The sequence below is a fragment of the Pezoporus wallicus genome, unplaced genomic scaffold (assembly GCF_028554395.1).
Source record: "Pezoporus wallicus isolate ANWC-B61680 ecotype Strahan unplaced genomic scaffold, APGP_CSIRO_Pwel_v1 scaffold_2584, whole genome shotgun sequence".
Lineage (NCBI taxonomy): Eukaryota > Metazoa > Chordata > Aves > Psittaciformes > Psittacidae > Pezoporus > Pezoporus wallicus.
Genome location: NW_026642851.1, coordinates 5,137,245 through 5,162,097, shown reverse-complemented (window position 1 = coordinate 5,162,097; position 24,853 = coordinate 5,137,245). Strand labels below are relative to the sequence as shown.

Here is a 24,853-nt window from a genome sequence, read left to right as displayed (position 1 = left end):
AATATCAAGCAAAAATCATGATGGTTTGGGGTTGTGATGAGAAATTGATGTTCGGTACTTTATGAGTACTGGTTTTCTACAGCTTTATTACATTAGTTCAGAGAAGAGGAAAATAATTAGCCAATTTCTGTGTAGGAAGTGTGGTGATTTTTGTTTTCTTTTTTTTTTTTTTTAAGGCTTCATGCCTAAGACCAACAATGATGATGCTATTTCTCAATGTGGTATATATTTACATTGCTCTGACTGAACTTGAAATCATCAAGGTAGTTTTCTGGTTCTTTGATCATTTGGTTTATACAAACTACAGAACTATGTAGAATTACTGTTCTGCTTTGGAGGCCCAATAGCTATCCATATAATTTATGATTGTCCTGTACTTTTGCTCTAGGTTTTCAGTCAAGACTCTGATTGACCGTTCCTGTTTTGAGACTATAGATGATACTTCCCCTGAATTTAATAATTTTGCAGCCATTCTGGAACAGATTCTAAGTCATCGACTGAAAGGTATGTTAATTAACTTCCATACTGGTGATATGAGAAGTTGTTGATACGAAACCACTGCACATCCGTAGAAACTCCTTGATGCTGAATGAAAGTGTTTCTTTTCGTTGTCCCTTTTTCTGTCCCTTTGTTTTTTGGGGTTTGGGTTTGTTGGTTTTTTGTTTGCTTGTTTGATTGGTTTTTGCTGGTTTTCTGTTCCTTTGCCATTGCCTTCCTGATCTTTTCATTACTGTGGAAAAGTAAAGGAAACAGGTTTTGTGAAACATGTTTCCAGTGTTCTTTTTGGAAGCCTTCTCAGCTGGTAATTAAGTAAGTGAGTGTTGCCATGGTGCTGAGTGCTGTCTGCTTTTTTATGATAAGGCTGTGTCCTAAGAGTCTGAGTCTGAAAGACAACTATAGCATGTTCTGCTTTAACAGAAGCTATAGGGGAGCGTATCTGTGATGATACTCCTTTTTCATTCTCCCATTCCTGCTTTTGTTGCCTTCTTTTCCAGACACTGTGTTTAAGCCCTTTAATTTCTGTCCCTCATCCCCCTAGTGAAACTGTTTTTTTGCTACTGGAATGTAATGGGTCTGGATTAAATTGCTTTTGAGAAAGGTCAGTTGTTGATTTCCCTCTTGTGTTGGAGTCAAATGTTGTTCTAATTCAAGAAAATGTCTGTTTGTGTTTTCTGATTGTTCTAGAGGAAGCTGCTTTGCTAAAAGAACAGAATGTGCCTTAGCAGTAACAGTTGTTAGAAAAGGACTTGGGAAGCTTCTCCTCATTCTCAGTTCTGTGCACAGTTTCTGAAATTATTTAAGGATTATGAAGGACATCATAATCGTCTAAATATAGATGTGTAATATGACAATCCACGTCTTTTCATACTTTTTAATATTCATAACTAAGCTTTGCGAACAATATTGTGTGTAGGCTGACATGAGTAGCACAATTACTACCTGCTGTCATTCTGTCAGAGAAGGAAAAAAAAAATCACACTGTGGGGTAGAAACCTAGTGTTTGTCACATTGTGACAAAGATTATTGAAGTAATTATGGGTACTTAGCAACTTGACACTGCATGGAAATTGCTCTGTGTTCTCCTTCTCCCCCAGCTTCTGTGATGTTTGAGCAAAAATCATGAATTCTCCCCCTCCCCCACCAACATTCTTTTGCTTCACAGCCTCTTATTCAGGACAGGCAGTTAGAGAGAAGGAGCCTTGAGAAGTTGGCAAATGGGTTACAAGCAAACGGAATTTACAAGTTAAAAATTACTGCAAGTAAGAAATGGATAAAATAAAAAAGCTGAATTGTTGTTTCAGTCTTCCCCGTGTAATTACTGGTATGAATTTCTAAGTTTGCAGAGTTAAATAAAAATAGGGAAAAAGGCAGCAACTTGTGCGTTGGATTTCGAACAGGGAATATTTTGGTAATAAGCTAGATATTGTGAGTAATTGTTTTACTCTTTTAAAAGTTGAAAGGGAAATTGAGGAAAAAATGTACCATGGCAACTCAAATTTTAAGAAGATATATATTATACAAAACTGGGCTTGAAAGAAATTGTGTTTATTGGTGGAAATCATTAATATATTCTGAGTGCATACTTTATGTCAGTAGGAACACACTAAAAGCAGACTGGTGAGGGTGGCAGGTTATATAAAACGTTTTAAAGCGGGCAGAACATACGTGATCTGCTTTTCTGTAGTAAGATAAATGGCTTCATTGTATCAAAGTTGTCAGTGTATATAAACAGATGATCCAGATTTGAGAGTTTGAGTATATAGACCTTTACTTTCTTAAGGCCAAGGCAAATAATAATTCTTAATCTCTAATTTCCTTTGGAAGTATTGAGTGAGGAAGGAAAAATAAAGAAGTATTTAATTTGTATTGTAAAGGACTAAGTTTACTTTTATTAGAAAATTTTACTGGCAACTCTTTCCTGACATTAAATGTAAAATGTTTTTAAGGAGCATAGCATAGTCTTGATGGAATATAGTGATTGTTGCTGCTTATTGGTTTCATGTTGAGACAGGATCCAGACAAAACAAAATGGAAGGAAGAAGGTTAGCCATTTTAAGAGGAAAAGTGTTCAACTACAGTGATTAAGACTTTATGCTTTTCCTGAAACTATTGTGATTAGAATACTGAAATAGTAGTTTTTCAAGCCTCATCCTCATGGCTATTCTGCTAAAAATGCTAGTTGAGCAATATGAGCACCATTTTTAGATGGATTTTTTGATAGGTAACTGATCTGATGTTGACAGTTTCAAATAGCAAAAGGGTCAGGAACAACATTCATGGTGGTTTGGGTGGCTTTGTTGGCTTTTTTTTTCTTTCAAGAATAATTGAAGAATTGGAAAGTACCTTAGGAAGTCATCCAGTTCTACCTCTTGCTCAAAGTAAGGCTGTCTCAGATTGCTCACAGCATCTTCCAGTTGTGTTGAAAATCTCCATGATATTTCTTAAACTCAGTGCACTTTGCTACAGAAATGTATTCCTCCTTTCCCCTCCCACTGTGGTTATGTTTTCCTAATGCTGGCTATGGTCTTCACCAAACCCTGTGATGAGCCAGACCAGGAAGTCAAACAGGCAGAAATCTAATGACTTTCCCCATGTACGAACTTCTTTAACCCAGCTGCTCATTTTCTTAAGTGTGTTTTAAATGTGGGTGTTTACTTAGTCATAAAATGAGGTCAGCATAAATATATCAGCTTGTACAACAGAGATCTATGAATGCTACTTGAGTGCAGGTATCGTTTCATGTGATTCAGAAGTCTTAGCACATACTACACCAATATAGTTCCAAAAAAGGTAACATAATATGCCGTGGCCAAAAGGCCACATCTGTACTACCTTTGAGTTGCATATTCACCAGTGCCAGCAAGTGGCAGTCAGTAATAGGCCACCGTTGTTAGAAAAAGCAGTTTGGCTCACAACCTATTTTTTTAATTCCCCTAATGAAGAGAGAAAGAGAGTTTGAGTAAGCTGTATCAACTGTCTTCGGGGATTACAAGCCATTGACTGCCTTCTGCTCTAGAAAGTGGAGAGGTATTTATCCCCATACTGTATAATACTGTATGTGTAGTATACCTGGTGGTTCCCAGCGATGCTGGATTTATTGTGCATGCAGAGTAGGCCAAATATCATAATGAGGGGAATAAAATGCATGTATTTTTCCTGTAATTAAAATAAGATGTGTGGCATGCCTGCTGGCAAGATATAGAATCATAGAATCATAGAATAGTTAGGGTTGGAAAGGACCTTAAGATCATCTAGTTCCACCCCCCCCCTGCCATGGGCAGGGACACCTCACACTTAACCATGTCACCCAAAGCTCCTTCCAACCTGGCCTTAAACACTGCCAGGGATGGAGCATTCACAACTTCCCTGGACAACCCATTCCAGTGCCTCACCACCCTTAACGGGAAAGAACTTCCTCCTCATATCCAATCTAAACTTTCCCTGTTTAAGTTTGAACCTGTTACCCCTTGTCCTATCACTAGAGTCCCTAGTGAAGAGTCCCTCCCCAGCATCCTTATAGGCCCCCTTCCGACACTGGAAGACTGCTATGAAGCTTCCACACAGCCTTCTCTTCTCCAGGCTGAACAGCCCAAAATTTCTCAACCTGTCCTCATATGGGAGGTGCTCCAGTCCCCTGATCATCCTCATGGCCCTCCTCTGGACTTGTTCCAACAGTTCCATGTCCTTTTTATGTTGAGGACACCAGAACTGTACACAATAATCCAAGTGATGTCACAAGAGCAGAGCGGAAGGGCAGGATCACCTCCTTCGACCTGCTGGTCACGCTCCTTTGGATGCAGCCCAGGATACGGTTGGCTTTCTGGGCTGCAAGCACACACTGAAGCCGGCTCATGTTCAGTTTCTCATCGACCAACACCCCCAACTCCTTCTCCACGGGGCTGCTCTGAATCTTTTCTCTGCCCAACCTGTAGCTGTGCCTGGGATTGCTCCGACCGAGGTGTAGGACCTTGCACTTGGCATGGTTAAACTTCATGAGGTTGGCATCAGCCCACCTCACAAGCGTGTCAGGGTCCCTCTGGATGGCATTCCTTTACTCCAGGGTATCAACGGAACCACACAGCTTGGTGTCATCAGCAAACTTGCTGAGGGCGCACTCAATCCCACTGTCCATGTCAGCGACAAAGATATTGAACAAGACCGGTCCCAACACCGATCCCCGAGGGACACCACCCGTTACTGGTCTCCAGCCAGACATTGAGCCATTGACCATAACTCTTTGTGTGTGGCCATCCAGCCAGTTCTTTATCCACTGAGTGGTCCACCTATCAAATTGATGTCTTTCCAATTTAGAGATAAGGATGTCGTGTGGGACAGTGTCAAATGCTTTGCACATGTCCAGGTAGATGACATCAACTGTTCTACCCTGTCCATCAGTTCCGTAGCCCCATCATGGAAAGCCACCAAATTGGTCAGGCAGGATTTCCCCTTAGTGAAGCCATGCTGGCTGTCACCAGCCACCTTGTTGGTTTTCATGTGCCTTAGCATGCCATCCAGGAGAATCTGCTCCAAGATTTTGCCAGGCACAGAGGTGAGACTGACTGCTCTGTAGTTCCCCGGGTCATCCATTTTCCCCTTCTTGAAAATGGGGTTATATTTTCTTTTTTACAGTCATAGGGAACTTCACCTGACTGCCATGATTTTCCAAATATGATGGCCAGTGGCTTAGCAACTTCATTTGCCAGCTTCTTCAGGACCCGCAAATGGATTTCATGAGGTCCCATGGACTTGTGCACCTTCAGTTCCTTAAGATGGTCTCAAACCAGGTCCTTTCCTACATTGGGCCTAGGGTCTTCATTCTCACAGTCCCTGCATCTGCCTTCCAAGACTTGGGTGGTGTGGTCAGAGCCTTTGCCAGTGAAGACCAAGTCAAAGAAGTCATTCAGAACCTCAGCCTTCTCCAAATCCAGGGTAGCCAGTTCTTCCGATAGCTTCTGGAGGGGGCCCACGTTGTCCCTAGACTGTCTTTTATTCGCAGTGTACTTATAGAATCCCTTCCTGTTATCTTTCACATCCCTAGCCAAACTTAATTAGCTTTCTTTACCTGGTCCCTAGCTTCCTGGACAGCATCCCTGTATTCTTCCCAGGCCGTCTGTCTTCGCTTCCACCTTTTATAAGCCTCTTTTTTTTTCCCCTCTGAGTTTCCTCAGCAGCTCCTTATCTGTCCAAGGAGGTCTCCTGGCCCTCCTGCTGCAATTACTTCTAGTCGGGATGCAACACTCCTGAGCTTGTAGCAGGTGATCCTTGAATATCAACCGACAGTCTTGGCCCCCCCTGCCCTCTAGGGCTATATCCCATGGAACCTTACTAAGCAGGTTCCTGAAGAGGCCAAATATTATGTGGTAATATTGAACAGGACAATCAGAGATCTTGAAAATATAGGAGAGAAAGAGTAACAGAAAAAAGATGAATTTCTTTTTTTTTTATTCCTTCTGAGGAGTAAGAATTTGCATGGGTTTATAGTGCAGCAGAGAGTGAGTGGTATGCTGAATGAATACAGACAATGTATTTGAAGTTCTCTGGACTGAATAAGACCTATAATCCTGAAAGGGATTTTACAAATTTTTATATAAATACATGTGAGTTTGATAATCTCTAAAGCAAGCTGTGTGATTTCAGGAGCCATGTTTTTCCCCGGATAGTTGTTTGGAATTTGTTCCTTTCTTAACTGTTCTGTACTGTGGAGGTGAAGCTGTATCTTGTAGTTGTCTTCATGTTCTTTTGTTTTCACTGCTGGCCACAGATGTTTCAGGTAAACTTCCTGTAAGTGTCCTTTTTATCAGATCACCTATATAAATATAATTAATGCAGAAACGGTAGGGACATCAGTAGGGGTGCTCAGCAACAGTTCTTAGGATTTTATCACAGGTATATATATCCTAGCTAATATAAAACTGACATCATTTCAAAGTGATGTGTATATTTACTGTATCAAAATTTTTGCATGGTTTTCAGCCTTTTTTATCACTTTAAGTTACTATTGAAGAACATTAACTATTGTAATGTTTATGGGCATCACCTATAACATTTCTGAAAACTGTTGTCATGCATTTGTTGACTTACTATGTTTTCACTGTAATATCCCTTACAACAGAATGTGTTCATATCTAAACTGCTAGCCAGTATGCATGCTTAGAAATATTTTTGGTGTATAAATTAAATTCTGCCACTGACAATGTATATAGCTCATCTTGCTTGTGACTTCTGTAATTTTGCACTTTATGTTTTCCTTGAATTTACTTGCCAACTATACATTTGTTTGGATTTAACACCCTAATGACACAAACCAGTATGCTGTGCTGTGTATGTTGACACTCACAAATTTGTGTGCCTTTTTTTCCTGAACATATTTTTGAGAGGTATTATGAATACCTCAAAAGCTTCTGCTAGGATAGCCCATCAAAGCTGCTTGTCTCTATCTGATCTATGTTATTCTTAATTTTTAGTAACTGTGGAGTTTGTTTGCTTATTTTTCCTTTTAGAAAACTTCCTACAAATAGTAAGCTTCTATGGCGGTAGTGATGCTTAAATAGAAAGCTAAATTATTGTCCTTTCTTCATTCTATAAAATGTTCTCGTTTCGTGCATCATCAGGAGTCTGCTGGTAGTAACAGTAAATGGCTGTATTAGTGATGTCATTGGTAAATGTCCAGTTTTTGCACTTCTTCATAGTAAACTGAATTATTAAGTAATTCATTTCTCAAGCAGTGAAAGACTTTTCTTGTATCTGCAGTGTGCTATTTATTTCTTCCCATATGGTTTTTAGTTTATTTATTTCTAGGAGGGGAAAAAAAAAAAGGCAATTACTACTGCCTACTATTTCATGGAGTCTCTTTAAGCAATTCTGATAATTTAGGCATAAACAGTGCCTGAAAGGAAGTGCCAAAGGGAGGGGGTATCAATTATGTCTGCTTGTAGATTTAGGCCACAGGTGAAGAAGCAAGTTCTTTGTGTAAGGTGCAGCTTGTAATGCTGCTCATCATGAGAGAAACAAATCTGCTGGATAAAATAGTTAAGGTAATGGTGATACAGTGGGGGTAAAAAAGGTAAGGCTAAGGGTATAAGAGCTGAAGGCACTATGGTCATGAAAAAGAGTCTAAGCATATAGCTGTGATGGCCCTTTATTTGGTTCTATCAGTAGAATAGCTTTTGTTACTAGATTTAATAATTATATACACATATTACTTGGTTTTGGCTAAAAGGAAATAGTAGGGCTCTTATGTAATTTGTGGTTTAGCTCATGCTCTTCTGTATGGAAAAGAATCTTAAATGCATTTATAATTGTCTTGGAGGTCTGAGTTTATGAACTACTGTAAATTTTTTATTTTTAATGACCTACTCTGTAAAAGAAAAGAAAAGTTATCACAGAAATTCCTCAAAGGAGTAGCAGGCCAGTTCATTACCATCCAGTTGTGTTAAAACTTTTTTTTTTTAGTGGAATAGAAGAATTTGCTGTGAACTAAATAATACAGGGAAGCCTGGAGAAAACCTGCGTCGAATTTAAAGCATCCTACTCATTACTACTTTGCAACTGTAAAACTTTGTAGATGTGAAATTGGACTGTGAGTAGTAATCGAACTGTTTAATGTCTTGTATGTAAAGAGCTTCTTGGGTGTAAGAAAAGGTCCACAACAGCTGGCATTGTGGATGTTTGTATCTGGTAGTCAGACTGGAGCAGAAATGACCTGATACAAATAGGTATGTAGCAGTATTCAAAAATGTGGTTGAAATAAAGAATTTTCACAATATTGTTTCTATTTGCTTTGCAATTCTGTAAACAAGAATTGAATTAATTTGAACAATGTTTGATATTAGACATGCAGCTTCCATGTTTACGTGGCAATTTTGTTTGGCTGACAAAACCAGTAACATCTTTACTGTTAGAATAGCTGTTAGCTTGTGTGTCTTTTGATGACATATAAACTTCATGGTGAAGACCACATACTCTGTTCTTTGGGCCTCCCAGGAAACTTATTCCCGTTAAAATTTGTATATGAATTTGGAATCACAGAACAGCCCAGGTTGTAAGTCACCTCAAGAGATCATATGGTCTAACCATCTGTGGGGAAAGAAGCCTAGATGAGATGATCTGGCACCCTGTCCAGTTGCATCTTGAAAATCTCCAGCGACAGTGACTACTACATTCCTGGGAAGGTTGTTCCAGGGAAAAATTTTTCTTACTGTAAAAAATTTTCTTATGTTGAGATGAAACCTCTCCCGGTGCAAGTTCTACCTACCCATTGCCCTTTGTTTTCTCCATGTGGCTCCTTGTAAAGAAACAGCCTTCATCCTCTTTGTAGCAGCCCTTCAAGTACTGGAATACTGTGATGAGTTCCCCTCCAAGCCTTCTGTTCCCTGGGGAGAAAAGACCTAGCACCTTCAGTCTTTCCTCTTGGGGCAGGTTCTCCAGCCCTTTGAACATCTTTGTGCTCCTCCTTTGGAACCTCTTCAGTATGTCCATGCCTTTGAATTGTGGGGACCAGAACTGGACCCAGCACTCCTGCCGCAGCCTGACAAATGCTGAGTAGTGGGGGATGTTTGATTCCTCATTCTTGAGAGTTCTCATGGCTGTGTGCATCAAGGGCCAAATAGAATTCCGTATGTTGAAAGCTTTTTAAAATTGTAGGGAATCTACTGATTATAATATATAATATACCTATTATAATACCTTATATATATGGTATATAATTATATATACCTTATATATAATATAAGCTGTCTTATGTAGTAGTTCTTAAAATATATTCACACTATTCTCAGTCTTTGCCAACATCTTTCTGTGTATGGAATGATTAAGGAAGATTTTCTTCAAATGGCATTAATTACCAGAGTGTGGGCAAGGTTTAAAGTTGTAGGGAGAAAACAGTGAGATCTGGAAGCTCTTGGTTCAGAAAAGGTCCTGAGCTGGCTTGAGTTTCAGGTGAAGACAATTCCTACTGAAGTCTGAAACCCATCATACCCTCTCACAGAGCTATTGTATCAGTATGTTGCGATTATGGCCAGCTTACTACTTTCATCAGTGTAAGGCAAATAAATCCTGTGTGTGCTGGTATGTATTTCTGTTATAAAGATATTTTTATATAAGTGTTGTGGTTTTCAAGTGTTTATTTGTGAAAGTAATTGCTTTGAATTAGTGACTTCTGAAAACTATAGAGTGAAACTGTCCTTTTCTTACATATACTCCGTCCTTAAGATAGTTAGAAAAAAACACAGAAGTTATTATATGGTATGCTTGCATTTATTTGCCATTATATGCTTGCACTGGAATTGGTGACACCAAGTCATCTTCATACTTAAATTGCATTTCATTTTGCAGGTATAATCCCTAGGGTAGAAATGTTTCTAATACGGCAAAGAATGTGAAAAAAACCCGTAACTTTTAGTGTTAAAATGCCACTGAATTTTTGTTGTCTGCTGTGCTTGGCATTACAACAAAAGGAGTTTGTTATACTGCTTACCTTGCAGAAATTTTTATTTTACACCTTAGAATTGAGACGATCTGAATCTACTGTAATTGAAGCATGCTGGGATTTTGTTTTACATTTGGTATATTGAGTAGTATATATTAATTATTCCTGATACTTTTTTACAAGTCTTTTGTCAAACTTTGAATGTAGTAAACAAATCCATGTGACAAAGTTAGCAGATGGACCACAAAGTCAAGTTACTTGGCACCCTCTAGGGGAAAAAAAACCCACCACTTGAATGTCTTAAGATCATATGGGACAGATCTTTGACACTAATTATGTTTGAAACGAAGATAAGTCATGCTAGATAAAAATATTCTTGTCATCATGTGTTGGCATTTTTATTTTTAGTATGCATAATTTGCAGTGTGAATCTAATATATTTTTTTCTTGAAATCTGAGCTTTCTAACAGCAAAAGAATTAGAAGCCTTTCTGATAAACTAGTAAAACTTCCAAGTACAACTCAAGACTTAAAATAAAATTAACTTAAAAATTACATTTCATTTTATACAGAGAAAAGGTTTGCACGTACATAATAATAGGAGTCACCAGAGGGCAACGCTCATCTTAATTTTTACATACCTGTTCAAAGTTATATGCTGTTCAGGCTGAAAAATGGGGCTGAACTGTTAGGTCTGTGGTTAAATTCCTTTTGTATGTGAAGGTTGCAGGTAGTATGTAATTTCCCCTTTCATTTCCTAGCTGCAATACATTGCAAACTGGAAGGAAACAAAAGCACAACCCAAAAAACAGATTTTGGTTAAAGCTCCAGAAGATACATTGATTTGCTCAATTTATTTTGGTCAGTTTCCCAAGGAATGTTCTTTTGTGTGTATTCCAAATAAATTGTAACTGCGAAACATTTTTGATCATGCATCAGCTTCCCTTTCAATTTTGAAAAATTCTAATCCCTTTCTAAAAGAAGATAACAGTATCGCAGCAAACAGTGGTGTATATATATAAAATACATTTTTTAAAGAACAAAACTCTCTTTACTTGATTGTATTAATGAAATACATGCTTCTACCTAAAACAAATAACAGAAATACTTACTTTATCTCCTTTTTAAGTTGGAAGACAGTGTACCCTGTTATGATGTAACAAGTCCATGAAGGACTCTTGAGTATTATTATAGCATACTAACAAGGAAGAAAACAACAAAATACACAAAAGCTCCAACCTTCTTTATCTGCATCGGTCTGAAACCAGGGTGAGCTGCATAATGCAAGTATTTTTTACACCTGCAAGCCAATTTTCAGTAGGAATTTATGGACTTGGTAGTATGAAATCCTGTTGGTGCAGGCAACCTATAGGGAAGTACTTGAATTCTTTTTATCTCCAGTAAGCAGAGAGGGAGGTTCATCAATCTTTACATATCTTGTATTTTGATTTAAGGTCAGATCACCTGGTTCGGCTATGAAAGTCCTCGTAGTTTCTGGGACTACATTCGAGTAGCTTGCCGAAAAGTCTCTCACAATTGCATCTGCAGTATTGAGAACATGGAGAATGTCGGTTCTTCTAGAGCTAAGGTAGGGAAGAGAAAGGTCAAATTGATTTTTTTTTATTACATTGTTCTGTGTAAAGTATAGCTGACATTTCTGTACCCAGAAGAAAAACATATTACCAACCTTGCCCCACAAAATTTTTCATTGTTTGAAATAATTATTTTTTATATGTACCTAGTAAATAATTACTTAAAAAAAAAATTTAAATCTGAATTGCCTTCGCATTTTTGAGCTTAAAAATGCAGTATGTTGAGGGAAATTATGTATGTGTGGAAATGCCTTACAAATACTATTTTAAAATTGTAGAACTGTGATTTCCCCTCCTCCCCCCAACCTAAGTGTAATTTTATTTTGTATATAATTCATGCATTAATAAAAAAGGTGTTATGAACCCTTGAGTTTGCTGGTGTCATTGTGCAGGAAGCCTTTCATAGATTTATTTGCTAATAAAGATTTTAAAGGATGTATATAGAAATGAAATCATAATTTCTGATTGTCAGTATGATGGAAACATTAAGGAAGTAACAATTTAATGTATTTACATGCATATGAACTGAATAGGAATGAGCTTTAAATTGATGTATCATTAAATCTTAATGGTGTGAGACAGCATACACAAACATCTAAAAAAAAATTAAAAAAAAGTACTATTAGGAAGAGATTACAAGTTCTTTTTACTAGATTGGAATACTTTTCTGTAGCTTGTATTTCTGTGTGAAGAAGCCTTGACTGATAACTGAGAACCTTCAGACTTGAAAGCATAAGTAACATAAAAGGATGCATAAATTAGTGTTCTTAATTCTTGTTACTCCTAAATGAACTGGAATCAGTTGTTTGAAGAAGTATGCAAACTGTGTTCTGTGGCTGTTTTAAAAATCTTCCAGGTTTATTATACTCTGGATTATTAAGAGTTGGTGTCATTGGTGAGGTGGAAATATTTAACTTGTTATAAACAAATAATTTGTAGGTTGTTGGGTTTTTCTTTCAGGGACATGACTGTACAATTTAAATTACAGGTATTTACACAACCATATTTTTCTTCATTAAAAGATGATGCTTAGATCAAGCAGCACCATGAATCTAGTAGGTCTTTGAACAGCTGTTCTAATGATCCATAGTATTGCAGAACAGCCTGTTTGCAATGTCTGCTATTGCTCCTTTTTTCTTTTGCATAGACTCAGTTTTACATTTTATATAGTAAATGTATATGTAATCTGCATAAAAGCTTTCAAACACTTGAGATTCTGTGGCAAAAAAAGCTGGTTTTCCTATTGACTGGTTATTATTATATTTTATTGACTGGTTTTCCTATCCGGAATATTACATGCTTGTCCTATCACTCAATGTACTGGAGTATTAGACTGATAATTTAAGTCATGCAACTTTTCTTGCTTATGTTGAGATCTGAAAATTCAGATAATTTGGAGAATTTATTTTCAAATACTTTCTAGAGAGACTTATGTTCTAGCATGTGATGATTATGTTGATTATATTCAGGATATATTTTAATGATATTTCTGAATTCCAAGATTTTAATAGAGATGAGTACTTAAATTCAGCAGATAATAAAATGTAAAGCTATTTTCTAAAATACTCCTAAAAATAAATTGAGAGTTTTCTTCTACTTTGTGGATAAGTCCATGCCAAATAGTAAACAAAGAAGGTAATTCGTGCAGTGTGGAGAACAGTGTTTAATTTTTGGAGGTGTGTGCAGAAGTATTTTGGTTGTCTGTATCTGAAAAGGTTGGAGACATGTCAACACAAATACCAATGGTATGCATCAGTTTTACTGGTGGTCCAAATTGGAGCTGTTAGTAAGGCTTTGCCAGTGCTACCTAGCCGTGCTTTCACTGGAGCTACATAGTCTTTAGTCATTAGCAAAACAGAATCATCAGGGTTTGACTATTTTACTCGTGTTCATGCAACATGAGTTTGTGCAAACCTCATGAGGTTCAACAGGGCCAGCTGCAAGGTCCTGCCCCTGGGTGGAAGTAATCCCAAGCACAGATAGAGGCTGGGGGGAGAATAGACTGAGCGCATCCATGAGAAGGACTTGGGGGTGTTGGCTGAGAAGCTCAGCATAACCTGGCGGTGTGCACTTGCAGCCCAGATAGCCAACCGTGTCCTGGGCTGCATCAGAAGAAGCATGTCAAATGCCAAGGGAGGTGATTCTCCCTCTCTACTCCGCTCTCGTGAGACCCCACCGGCAGTACTGCATTCAGCTTTGGGGCCTCCAACACAAGAGGGACATGAACCTGCTTTAGCAACTCAAGAGAAGGGCTGTGAAGATGATCAGAGGGCTGGAGCACCTCTTTTATGAAAACAGGCTTGAGATTGTTGGGTTTGTTCAACAAGGAAAAGAAAAGGCTCAGGGGAAACTTACAGCAGCTTCCCACTACCTAAAAAGGCCTGCTAGAAATCTGGAGATGGACTTCTCTGAAGGGCATGTATTGATAGGACAAGGGGGAAGGGCTTTAAACTGACAGAAGGTAGATTTAGGTTGGGTATTAGGAAGGAATTCTTTACTGTGAGGATGGTGAGGCACTGGCATAGGTTGTCCAGGGAAGTTGTGACTGTTCCATCCCTGGTGTGTTCAAGGCCAGGTTGGATGGGGCTTTGAGCAGCCTGGTCTAGTGGAAGGTGTCCCTGCTCATGGCAGCAGGGTTGGAACCAAATGATCTTTAAGGTCCCTTCCAGCCCAAGTCATTCTATGATTCTATGTCCTAAATAACTGCAATGTAAAGGCAGCTGTCCAGATAAACTTCCTTTTAATTTTGATGTACTCTATGTTAAAGTTTTTGCTGTGTTGTGGGTATTTATGAAAGTGTTTTTTGTTTTTGTTATTTACTTCTATCTCATTATAAGTTTGATTTAGGTCTATATAAATTTGATGTAGGATTATAATCTACTACAGGTGGCTTTAGTACCATGTCTGTAGTGATACTCGGCTAGATGTCAGTAAGGGCCAAATGTATTAAGCACAAAGACATCTTATTCCTTAACTATTTTTAAGTTGATGTGGGTTGCAATAAATGTTCCTGGTGTTCTTAAAGTGACAATCATAATTATGGCAGCCACTTGAAATGTCTTTTTCCTGTAAACTACAATCCTGTGCACTAGACCTCTAAATACAGTGCAACACACATTCCTAAAGGTTATCTTTGAAGCTATTGCAGTTGTTCATAGAACTGTTTTTGGCCTCTTAGATTAGAGTTAATTCCTGTATATCATATGCAAGCTTCTGTAATGATGCCCTTACTGAGGGGGGAAAAAGTAATTTATTTTTTTATTGATCCCACAAATAGTTGAATGGAGAGAATTATTTTTTTCTTAAAACACCTTGAGGGTAAGTTACTGATGCTTTATATTGGAAACAATTTGGTTACTTCCAATAGCATTGTCTTTAAAATGGAAAGCTTTTTGCCATGATGTGTTACTGTTCCTGTCACTTATGCGCATGAGACATTAAAAAGGCTGGATTATATGATTAAAGCAATACCCTTCCTCCACCTTTAAATTGTTGATAACTTTATTTTATAATGAAGTTGATTTGTAAGAATACTTTTTTCTTTTCATTATCACTGTAATGAATTAGATCTTAGCAACTATTTCTGTTTAGTGGTGATTTTGTTAACAAGTTCATTTCACCCAAATAAATCAACTGTATTCATTTTCACAGGGAAAATCGTTTCATTCTGTAATATTTAGGTATTTGATGTCTGTTTCTTCTTGCAGGGTCGAGCCTGGATCAGAGTAGCACTTATGGAAAAGCATTTGTCTGAATACATTTCCACAGCTCTGAGAGACTTCAAAACAACCAGGTCTCTAAGACTCCTATTTTTGCAATATTTTAGCAAATGTTTCGTAAGTTGTATTGGGTTTAGAAGTGCATGTTCCACTTGATTTGTATAGGAAAGGATGTCACTAGTAAAGGAGCTGTAACATTGTAAAAGATATCTAGAGTTGGTGTGAACTGACTGGATGTTAGCATGGGTAAAACTGCAAAATTAAAATTCTTTGTGATTTTAAAAATGTGGAAATAAGTCTGGAATTCTTGAAAGGCCAAAAGAGAAGGAAATGTCTAATTCTGAAATTGCAGTGTGATAAAGATGATAGGAAAATGTAATGTTCCTTTCAGAATTAGGTATGTTTGACAGAAAGTCCTAGAGATTCAGTAAAAAATAATTTTTATAGGAACATTTCTTGAAGAAGAAAGGAAAATAATTCCATGAACCTGTTGAGAGACATAGAACAGAATTAATGATCAGGCATAGCATGGGGATATGTATTGTAATACGAAATTTCTGTAACATTTTATTTATTTATTTTTACCTTCTAATGGTAAAATCTGTTACGTACAAGAATATGTGTTATGATAGAAAATAGTCTGCCAGTTTTGGACTGGTTCTAAATAATGCGATTGTTATAGGATGCTGTATCCTGCAACAACTGTATCTTGTAGATTTATGATGAAGTCATCTAAATATGAGTGTGTTTGTAACATGGTACCTGATGTTGACCTCTTAAAAGTTTTATCTACTGAATGGGCTTTTTGAACAGTAAGAGTTTTCTCTGCAAGGACTTCAGTTCATTTAGAATATTGTTTCTAAGACTGTTTGTGCACAGATCTCCATATATGTTGCCAATATTAAGGTGACTTTGAAGCACAACTAGGGAAACATCACATTTTATTGACGTTTCCAGACCTATAATCTTTATTTTACCCAGATTTGTTTGCATTTACAGTAGACAAGAAGCTCATAAACCAAAGATTTCTGGAAAAGATTTACTCATGTTGCCTCAAACTGAGAAGTCACTTGGGTTTTTGAGGGGGAGATGAGGAGGAAGAGGAGGGTCACAGACTTGTGTAGTTAAGTAGTACATTCTTTGTCCATGTTTGGTAGTGTGGTTTGTTTTCTAGTGGATAACAGTGGTATTATTTTATTAGCAGTTTCAAGTTAATTTATTTGAACATGTTGATGTTTAATATATTTGAATGTTCTTTCAGTGGTATAGTTTTTGGAAACAACCCCTCTTGCATTGCAAACATAGTAAGTGCAAAGTTTGTTTTGAAGTAATATTTGAAATACATTTAATGGAAATAGAAGTTCCAATTTCAGATCTTGGTATGGTGGATTTCAAATCTACTAGCAATAATGGACGCACTGTCTTTTTCTTCTGTGGGATTTTGGATGCCTAATAAGTGGCTGGATTCTTTTGGTGATACTTTGCACCATTTATGTAGAATTTTAAATTACGTATTTTGATATATGTCTGTTTAATAATGATATAAACTATAAATATCATGTTATACATGTGTATATGTAGACTACGAGATTGATCTGTCATACTGCTAGCCCTTTTTAAACCTCACTGTTGTGATTAGGTGCCTGATCTTACGGCTAGTCCTTTAATAAAGCAGCACGTTATTAGTGCTGGATCTGCATATTACACTGAGACAGGAGTTGGGTTATGCATGGGCACACAGTTATTTTTCTAAAAAATTGCTCAGCACAGACTCTTAACTTAAAGTAGGCTGTTGTGAGATGTCAGCTGCGTAGCCCTGAGAGAAAATTTGTGAGTTGTTTTGGCTAGATTACTGAAGCTGGTTTAAGAAACATTACCATTGTCAGGCTAACACATCTGCATCTCACTGTTACAAATAATGTCCCGTCTTTTTTGTGTGATTACTTCCTTGGCATCATTTTACAAGATAAACTGAACACTGTACAGATTGGTACCTAGCAGTAATTTAACAAATGCCAGTGAAATAGCTGGCAATCAGCTTGTGCTGGGAGCATTGCTCTTAGTTCACAAATAAGAGTAACTGTACTGAATCAGATTGTAAAGTCCATCTAGCTCAGTATTCTGTCTTAGCCAGTTTAATTTCCTAGTGCCATTCTTGAACTTCAAGAGTAGAGAGTTGAGTCTGTACATCATAGTCTCTATGTCAAGACTATAATCACTGTCTTCCCAGAGGAAGTCGTCCAGATTTCTTGCTTCTACTGAGAACATCCAAGGTCTTGGATAACTCATTTCCTTACAGCAAATGGATGTCTGTTATGAAACTGCAAAAGTGGGACTTCTGATGGTGTGCATTATAACACAGTTCAGTCTTTGGAACTGTGCCCCAAAATGTGGCTTCTCTGGATGTTTGCCATGCAGGCAACTCAGGCTCTTACTGAGACATCCCAGTGCTTACATGTAGTTCTTAAAACAGATGGAGCTTTTGGTAGGGCATTGCTACTGGTATTTGAAAGATGGATTGCCTTCAATAATCTGGCACCTTCTTACAATCATACATGGCTAGAATGTATAGGTGGAATGTGGATCTTGGTTTCTGGTAAGTGACCTTTCAACCTTGCAGTTGGTACTGAACAGCTCTTCATTTCCCTCTTTCCACATGTGATGCTCAGGTGACCTTTCTGCCTCTGCTGCTGCCAGGACTCAGGAACTGTGCCCCAAAACACAGAAATTACAGTTGTGTGCTACTTTGCTAAACAGACCAAATGCCTTTTTACAAGTCTCTGCATGGCAGTGGTGTGTCCTATTCCCGTATGTTCTGTGCATGGAACAGCTATGTCTGGAAGTAGCTTCTGTGGTAGTTAGGAGGAGAAAATGAGAATAAATGGGAGAGAATGAGGAGGTAGTGAGGGGGTACAGATTTAAAAATGGTTTCTTTATTGGTCACTGTTCTCAGCCAGCCTTCAGAAGTCTGCCTGTACCAGGGTATGGGAAATGTATTTTGAGATCAAGGCATGGAGTTCTAAAACTTTGGCCAGTAGGTTTTTTGCAATAAAAAATGGTGCTAAGAAACACTCCTCCTTCAAATAATGAAAATTTTAAATCTCAGAATAACTGGATACAGGATGAATAACCCGAGCATGCAGTAGAAAAAGCGTGCTACCTGGAGAATAGCTGATTTTTGAAAATATTTTCTGAGAACGAAGAATGATTTTTGAACATTTAAAGAGTCTGCAAGTGCAATTGTGAGAATTTTTTTTTTTATATGATGGATTTTTTTTTTATAGAGATGACACATATTCTGCCTTTCAGGATTAAAGTGTATCTTCATCACTTCCTTTGCGTTTCATCCATTTCTTAGGGCTAATATTATGAATTGGTTTTGCTTCCACCTAAATTTTTATGTGCTCTAAGATTGTAGTGCTTCGTGCTGTGTGATTTATTGTTTTGCTTTATTTGAAATGAAATATCAGCCCCCCCCCCCCCGGGGTTCACATGAGGTTTTTTTATTTAAACTGTATTTCTTCATTTTTTCTATTAACTATGAAAAATAGTTAATATCATTTTCTCTCAAATAATACTGAACTAATTTCTTTTTTTATTGAAGGAGATTTTATGAGGATGGAGCAATTGTTCTTGGTGAAGAAGCAAATATGCTTGCTGGCATGCTGTTGGGACTCAATGCAATTGATTTTAGGTACTATATTTGCATGCTTCATAATATAATGCTCAGGGAAAGTACTTTTTCTTTTTTGAAATCAAGAGTGGATGCATTATGAAAAGCAATGTTAGAGTTCCTAACTCTAACTCTTTTGAGGGGCAAAAATTGGGTGGGGGGAGAAGAGGGAGGGATAGAGAAAAGAATCTTGAATGGCTCTTCTAGATAAGAACAAAACCATACCATAGTTTATATAGCTGCATGATTACACAGTCTTTCAGGTATCAGAATTCTAAAAGCAATCTGAAGAGTAATTGCAGAAAATAAGTTAAACCTATTAAGTGAAGTTTACAGACAATTGAATCTTTTAAAGGATTAAGTACACAGTTATGCCCTAGTACTCAATGACAGCATTGTAACTGAGTATGTAGAAGATATAGGTATCTTTAACTTTAGTACTTCTACATTTTAAAAGCTTAACCTACAAATGACCATTTAATATTAAAATGTGTTTTAATTAACTGCAAAATATTGTAAGATTACATGAATTTACCTGTGCAGTCTTTAGCTAGACTTTTGTGTGCTTTATTATACAATTAATTCTGTGTTTTGGGCTAATGAAGATACACACCCTAGATAATTAAAAAAAAAAAAAACACAACACTTTGGGGGGTGTGTGTGTGTATAGGGTGGTGTGGCAGTGGAATAGGTTGCCCAGGGAGGTTGTGAATGCTTCATCCCTGGCAGGGTTCAAGGCCAGGTTGGACGAGGCCTTGGGTGATACGATTTAGCGTAAGGTGTCCCTGCCCACGGCAAGGGGGTTGGAACTAGATGATCTTAAGGTCCTTTCCAACCCTAACGATTCTATGATTCTATGTACACACACACATATATATAGCAAAACCATCAGCAAGGTATAAAGTCTACAATGCCTATGAGAAGATGGTGCCAGGCCCTGTTAATATGCCTGACTGGGTCAAGCTAACCTCATAAAATGGGGAAGGGTTTTGTAATACAGCATAGGAAAAAGGAGAATGATAATGCTTTCCTCCAGTCTCCTGACAATATGCTGTTAAAATTTACACTGCAGCAGCATTAATGCTTGTCACAAACCAGTTTAGGAGATAAACTGTCAGAAAGAAAACAGCACAGTCTCACTGGATGCACTGAGTGTTGACAAAAGACCGTTAGAGATTTGCTTATGTACCCTTATACCAGTTTTGAGGCTTGTTGGACTCTTCTGTGAGTCAATTTAACTTGTTAAAGAGTAAAAAACCCATACTCAATAAGAAGACAGGATAGTTCTTTTGCTATTAGCTAGTTTGGCTCATGGAAACATCCTATAAGTGGCAGATATGATATGATCGTAAGGATTAGAGAAGAAAAGGAATAAAAGGGATTAAGTAATCTCTTACCTTTCCAGTGGCAGTGAGCATTGATTTTAGTTGCCTGTGGAACTGCAACTGGATGCTAATGGGGAATAAAAATGCTAAAAATTCAGGTCATGATGGCTGAGCTAGCTCATCATGGAGTCGGATAAGTGCCAATACCACTGTAAGAAGGGGAAAGGGAATGTCTGGTTGGGATTTAATTAAGAAAAATAAAAATTACCACCTCCCCCCCCCAAAAAAAAAGTAAAAGGAAAAATGTGGAGGGAGAGGTTGAAAGCAAAGGTAACTTCTTTTGCCAGCATTTAGTCACTAGATTGGCTTAATAACATCATCAGCTATGTTCTGAGGGAACTGATTGATGTTGCTGGATGATAAGAGAGTTAGCCTTGTATACAGCAAATTCAGCTCTTACCAGATTTTTTTATTAGTTTAAGCTTTACTCTATGTGAAATTAAACTACTTCTCTGTTACTACTATACTTGGAAGAAATATGGCTATACATAAGTAAGAAGCATAGCAAGAATAAGTCTGGAGTATGTAAGTCCTTCCATAAATAACCATCAGTTGATAGTGTTTGTCTCCCATAAGCCTCAGTGGTACATACTACCAGTATGAGAGCTTAGTTGTATGAGTGTGCTTATTCTTCCTTTGTTCTCTGATTTCTAATATAAGCATATTTATACATTCTTCTGGAGACATTTAAGTTTTTGTCAATGCCACATATAAGAGCCTAGAAAATTTCTGGCCAAAATAGGAATATAGTGCTACAGAAGCATTTTTATTGTGTATCTGCTTAAACTAATTGTGGTTTTGCAGAGGTGTTTTTTCTTGTTTTCCTTGCTTTTCTATTCTTAAGGGGAAAAAAAAAAACAAAACCCAGCCCTGCATATGTACTTTCCAAATACTACTTAAGTGACTGCATTGCAAAAACTGGCACTTTGCAATTAAGTTAGGAAAAGTAGCAAAAGCCATGTCTTACTAGAATTGGGTTTTCAGTGACATACGGAAAGAGTGAGGAATATGAGCCTTATGGAAGCATGATTGATTTTGCCACTTCTGTGATAATTAAACATGGTTCCCATACAATCTTTTATATCAAGTAGAAAAAGAATACAGGGTAGATGAGAGCTTTGTAAAGCTACAGCCATTTCAGAACATCTTTCTGAAAGCAAGATTCATTAATGTCCCTCATCTTCCTGCAGCCCCACACCAGAAAGTATCTGAGAGGAGAAAAACCGTGAAATATTTTTGAGAACTGATTTTTGACTTAAAGTTAGTAGGATGGTTATGTAAAGACTCTGCAAACTCTTTAAATGAGCTTAAATGCCGAAGATTCCATTCTCATCCATAGCTCTTCTCTTTCTCTTGCTCTGGCTAGCTTTCTTTTTCCTGTTATTCCCTTCAATCCATCTGTAGTTTCAGAATAGAAGTAAAAAATTAAAAATTACCACTTGCCCTGATCTATTCCCCGATCATGTGGAATTACTGTTTGTTGGGGGTTTCATTATGCTATAATATGCTCAGTGACTCTCATTAAATATTAAATAGTCTAGCTCGGCTGAGTAGGATTTCAGTATTAAATGCTCTAGGCCTTTCTTATTACCAAAAAATTAAGAAAAATTTCACATTGATAAGATTCAACTGTCACTGTTATAATTTTCTTGTTATAATCTTACTGTTGTTTCTCTGTTTTATCAGTTTTTGCCTGAAGGGTGAGGGACTGGATGGCAGCTTTCCAGCTGTCATAGATTATACACCATATTTGAAGTTCACCCAAAGGTACTTTTTATCTTTGCACTTTTTAATCTTATTTTATTAACAATTTATCCTTCATACTGGGCCCCATACTTTTCATTTCAGATTCAAAATAATATCCATCTCTAAATACAAACCTGTGCACTCAGCTGCCTGGCTCTTTCAGACTGGTAGAATTATTACATGACTCATCACAGTGAGTCATGCTAACTTTGTTTACTTGGATTATGATCACAGTTCGCAAGGAAACAAATTTTTTTAATTTCCTTTGCAGATCTCCAGACCAAGTTGTCCTTTCTCTTGGTCCTTTTCTGTGTAGCCATAAACTTGAAGGTAGCTGTCTTGTAAATAAAAACTATATGTGTCTTCGTAAATGGTAAGGTATGACAGATAAGCAGTATGAGCAGTTAGCACGTAATAGAAATCATGACCAATTGCATATATAATCTGACCTTCCAGCTACATTTTGCTCCTGTGATCCGTTATATGATTAAAAATTAAAGACGTGATCATTATCTAACAGATCAGAGAGCAATTTGGTATCTCTAAAAAGCATGGAAATTAATGGGATGTGTTCTATTGCTAGTTTTGCCAAAATGGAGGAAGCAGTTGGGAGTGAGGAGTAGTCTTGAAGATGTACAACTGAACATGAAACATCCTAATTATTTTCTTGAAGTTCTTAATAGATTACGTGTTAATGACAAATTGCATGATTCAGTTAAAGCAGAATTTGCATCATGGCAGGATCATAGAGTTGTATGAATCACTACTTTAAAAACTAGTAAATGCTGTTAATGCAGTGGAAAGCATAGTTGTAAGGAGAGATTTAAAATGGGTATTGGGCTAAATTACAATTCTTGTATTTGAGACAGATGTCTGAATTTTCTGGCATAGATTGATTCTGGATGATATGCAGATATTTTCACAGTGAATTTGCATACTGTATGGAGAGATGCTCATGTTCTGTGAAATAACAGGCACATGGTCTTCACTATAACCACAACTATATGTTTTCATTTAAATTCATCATAATTTAACGTAAACAACAATCACTTTTTATTTTTATGCTTTTTTGGAAACAAATAACATCTAGATTCAGATAATGCTATATTACTTTGAATTTATGACGGGAAGATCCAAGTCACCACTTAGACAGCATATTGGAATGCACAGGCCCTTTGTATTCCAGGAGGGTATACTACATGCAGTTGTCTGACTTGCCTAAGACAACTTAACTAAGGTCTCGGGCAAATTTTGCCCATTCTTTAGGTGCCTATACAAATAAAAGCTTGAAATATAACTTGTGTTTAGTGATCTCTCCTATCCCAATATTTTGTTTCTTTTTGACTTACAGAGCTTTAGATGTATTTAGTAACTGTGGTGCTTCAAATTTCAAGGGGGGGTTTGCATTTTAACAAACACAGCTTTTCACTTGGCTAATTAATATGATCTTTCAGTTCTGACAGCATCAGCAGTGATGAAGAAGAGCTAAGAACGCTGGGCAGTAGTGGCAGTGAAGGCAGTACGCCAGAAAACATTGGTCCTCCTTTCATCACAGATGAAAACAGTTGGTACAACAAATGCAAAAGGGTAGAACAGAAGTACCGGCTTGCATTGGAACAGAAGGTAAAAGATTAGTTTTGTCAGGGGGTTGATGGAACCAAAGCTCATCACAGCCAACTGGTAACATAGCCATTTAAGCGAAGGCAGAAAAATATATTAAATACTATTTACCTTCCTGTAAGTGGTCTTAAAATGTACAATCTTCAGAGTATCTTAAGTATCTTTGCTCACTGATTTGAGGGAAAAGAGGTTTAGGGAGAGGTGAAGATGATAGTACGGATACTGGATTTCACAATCTAATGCAGAAGCTTTGGCCCCTTTTTCCAATCTGAGAGTTAAAAGCAGTGTTATCTATGAAGCTGTTAAGTTGTGAGCTTGAGGTAAACACGACTGTCCGCATGATTTTCCTTTTCCTTAGAGACCATAGAATTTTATTGATGTAGGTAGACTACCAGCTGAAGGTTTTTATAACAATAGTGATGTTAAACTTTAGTCTTGCAGTAAACAAAAATGATCAGCAAATTGCATCTAGGAATAAAAAGGAAAAACTATCTTCTCAGCGATATTGAAATGGATTTTTAGAAAATATATAGTTTTAAGACCTGCTTCAAGTTAGAATGGGAGAAGAAAAAAATGTTTGATTTTAATAATTTAGGCGGTATATTGAATGTTATTATAGAAACCAAAGGTAGGTTCTCCCTCTACCACCCAAAATACTGTAAGTTAAAGATGAGCTGAAATATATGTCTAAACGTTTTAGTATTTTTAAAAGCAAAGTGTTTCTCAGTTTCTCATGACAGCATATTACAGCTACAGACCACAATGCATATTAGCTAGAGACACAGAGAAAAGGGAAGGCTGTTCATAGACACTGGAGAAATAGTGTACAGAGAAAGAAAGGGGGGGTCAGAAAAATTGAAGAAAATGCTTAATGTTCTTAAAGAAATATAGCCAGACTGAGAGAATATACCTGAGAATGAGACCTGGCATTAGGATTCATATGGATTGCTGAATGTCAGTTGTAATATGGAATGGGTAGAATTGAGGTTGGTTTACTTTAATGCATGTGATAGAACCTAGTTAAAGTTTTTCTAAGTAACTGTGAAAAAGTCAGACTTACTGTGGGATGATAGATGTGAGAGGTATTTTTTAAAAATATGCACTCAATTATTTCTTTTCTATTTTGGGTCTCCTAGACTTCTTTTTTTTTTTTTTGAAATCTGACCTTCAGTGTTGACAGCCAGGTTGCTG

At 37.2% G+C, this 24,853-nt stretch overlaps 1 protein-coding gene across 2 annotated transcripts in view; it reads left to right on the top strand.

The window, feature by feature from the left end:
- Positions 1–24,853, top strand: part of RUNDC3B (RUN domain containing 3B) — a 52,455-nt gene that overhangs the window by 6,927 nt on the left and 20,675 nt on the right. For both annotated transcript variants that reach the window (XM_057432612.1, XM_057432613.1), the window contains 6 exons: positions 389–504; positions 11,382–11,515; positions 15,227–15,312; positions 18,843–18,932; positions 21,983–22,063; positions 23,497–23,665. In XM_057432612.1, coding sequence (XP_057288595.1) covers positions 389–504; positions 11,382–11,515; positions 15,227–15,312; positions 18,843–18,932; positions 21,983–22,063; positions 23,497–23,665 — 676 coding nt within the window. The remainder of the gene's footprint in view (positions 1–388; positions 505–11,381; positions 11,516–15,226; positions 15,313–18,842; positions 18,933–21,982; positions 22,064–23,496; positions 23,666–24,853) is intronic.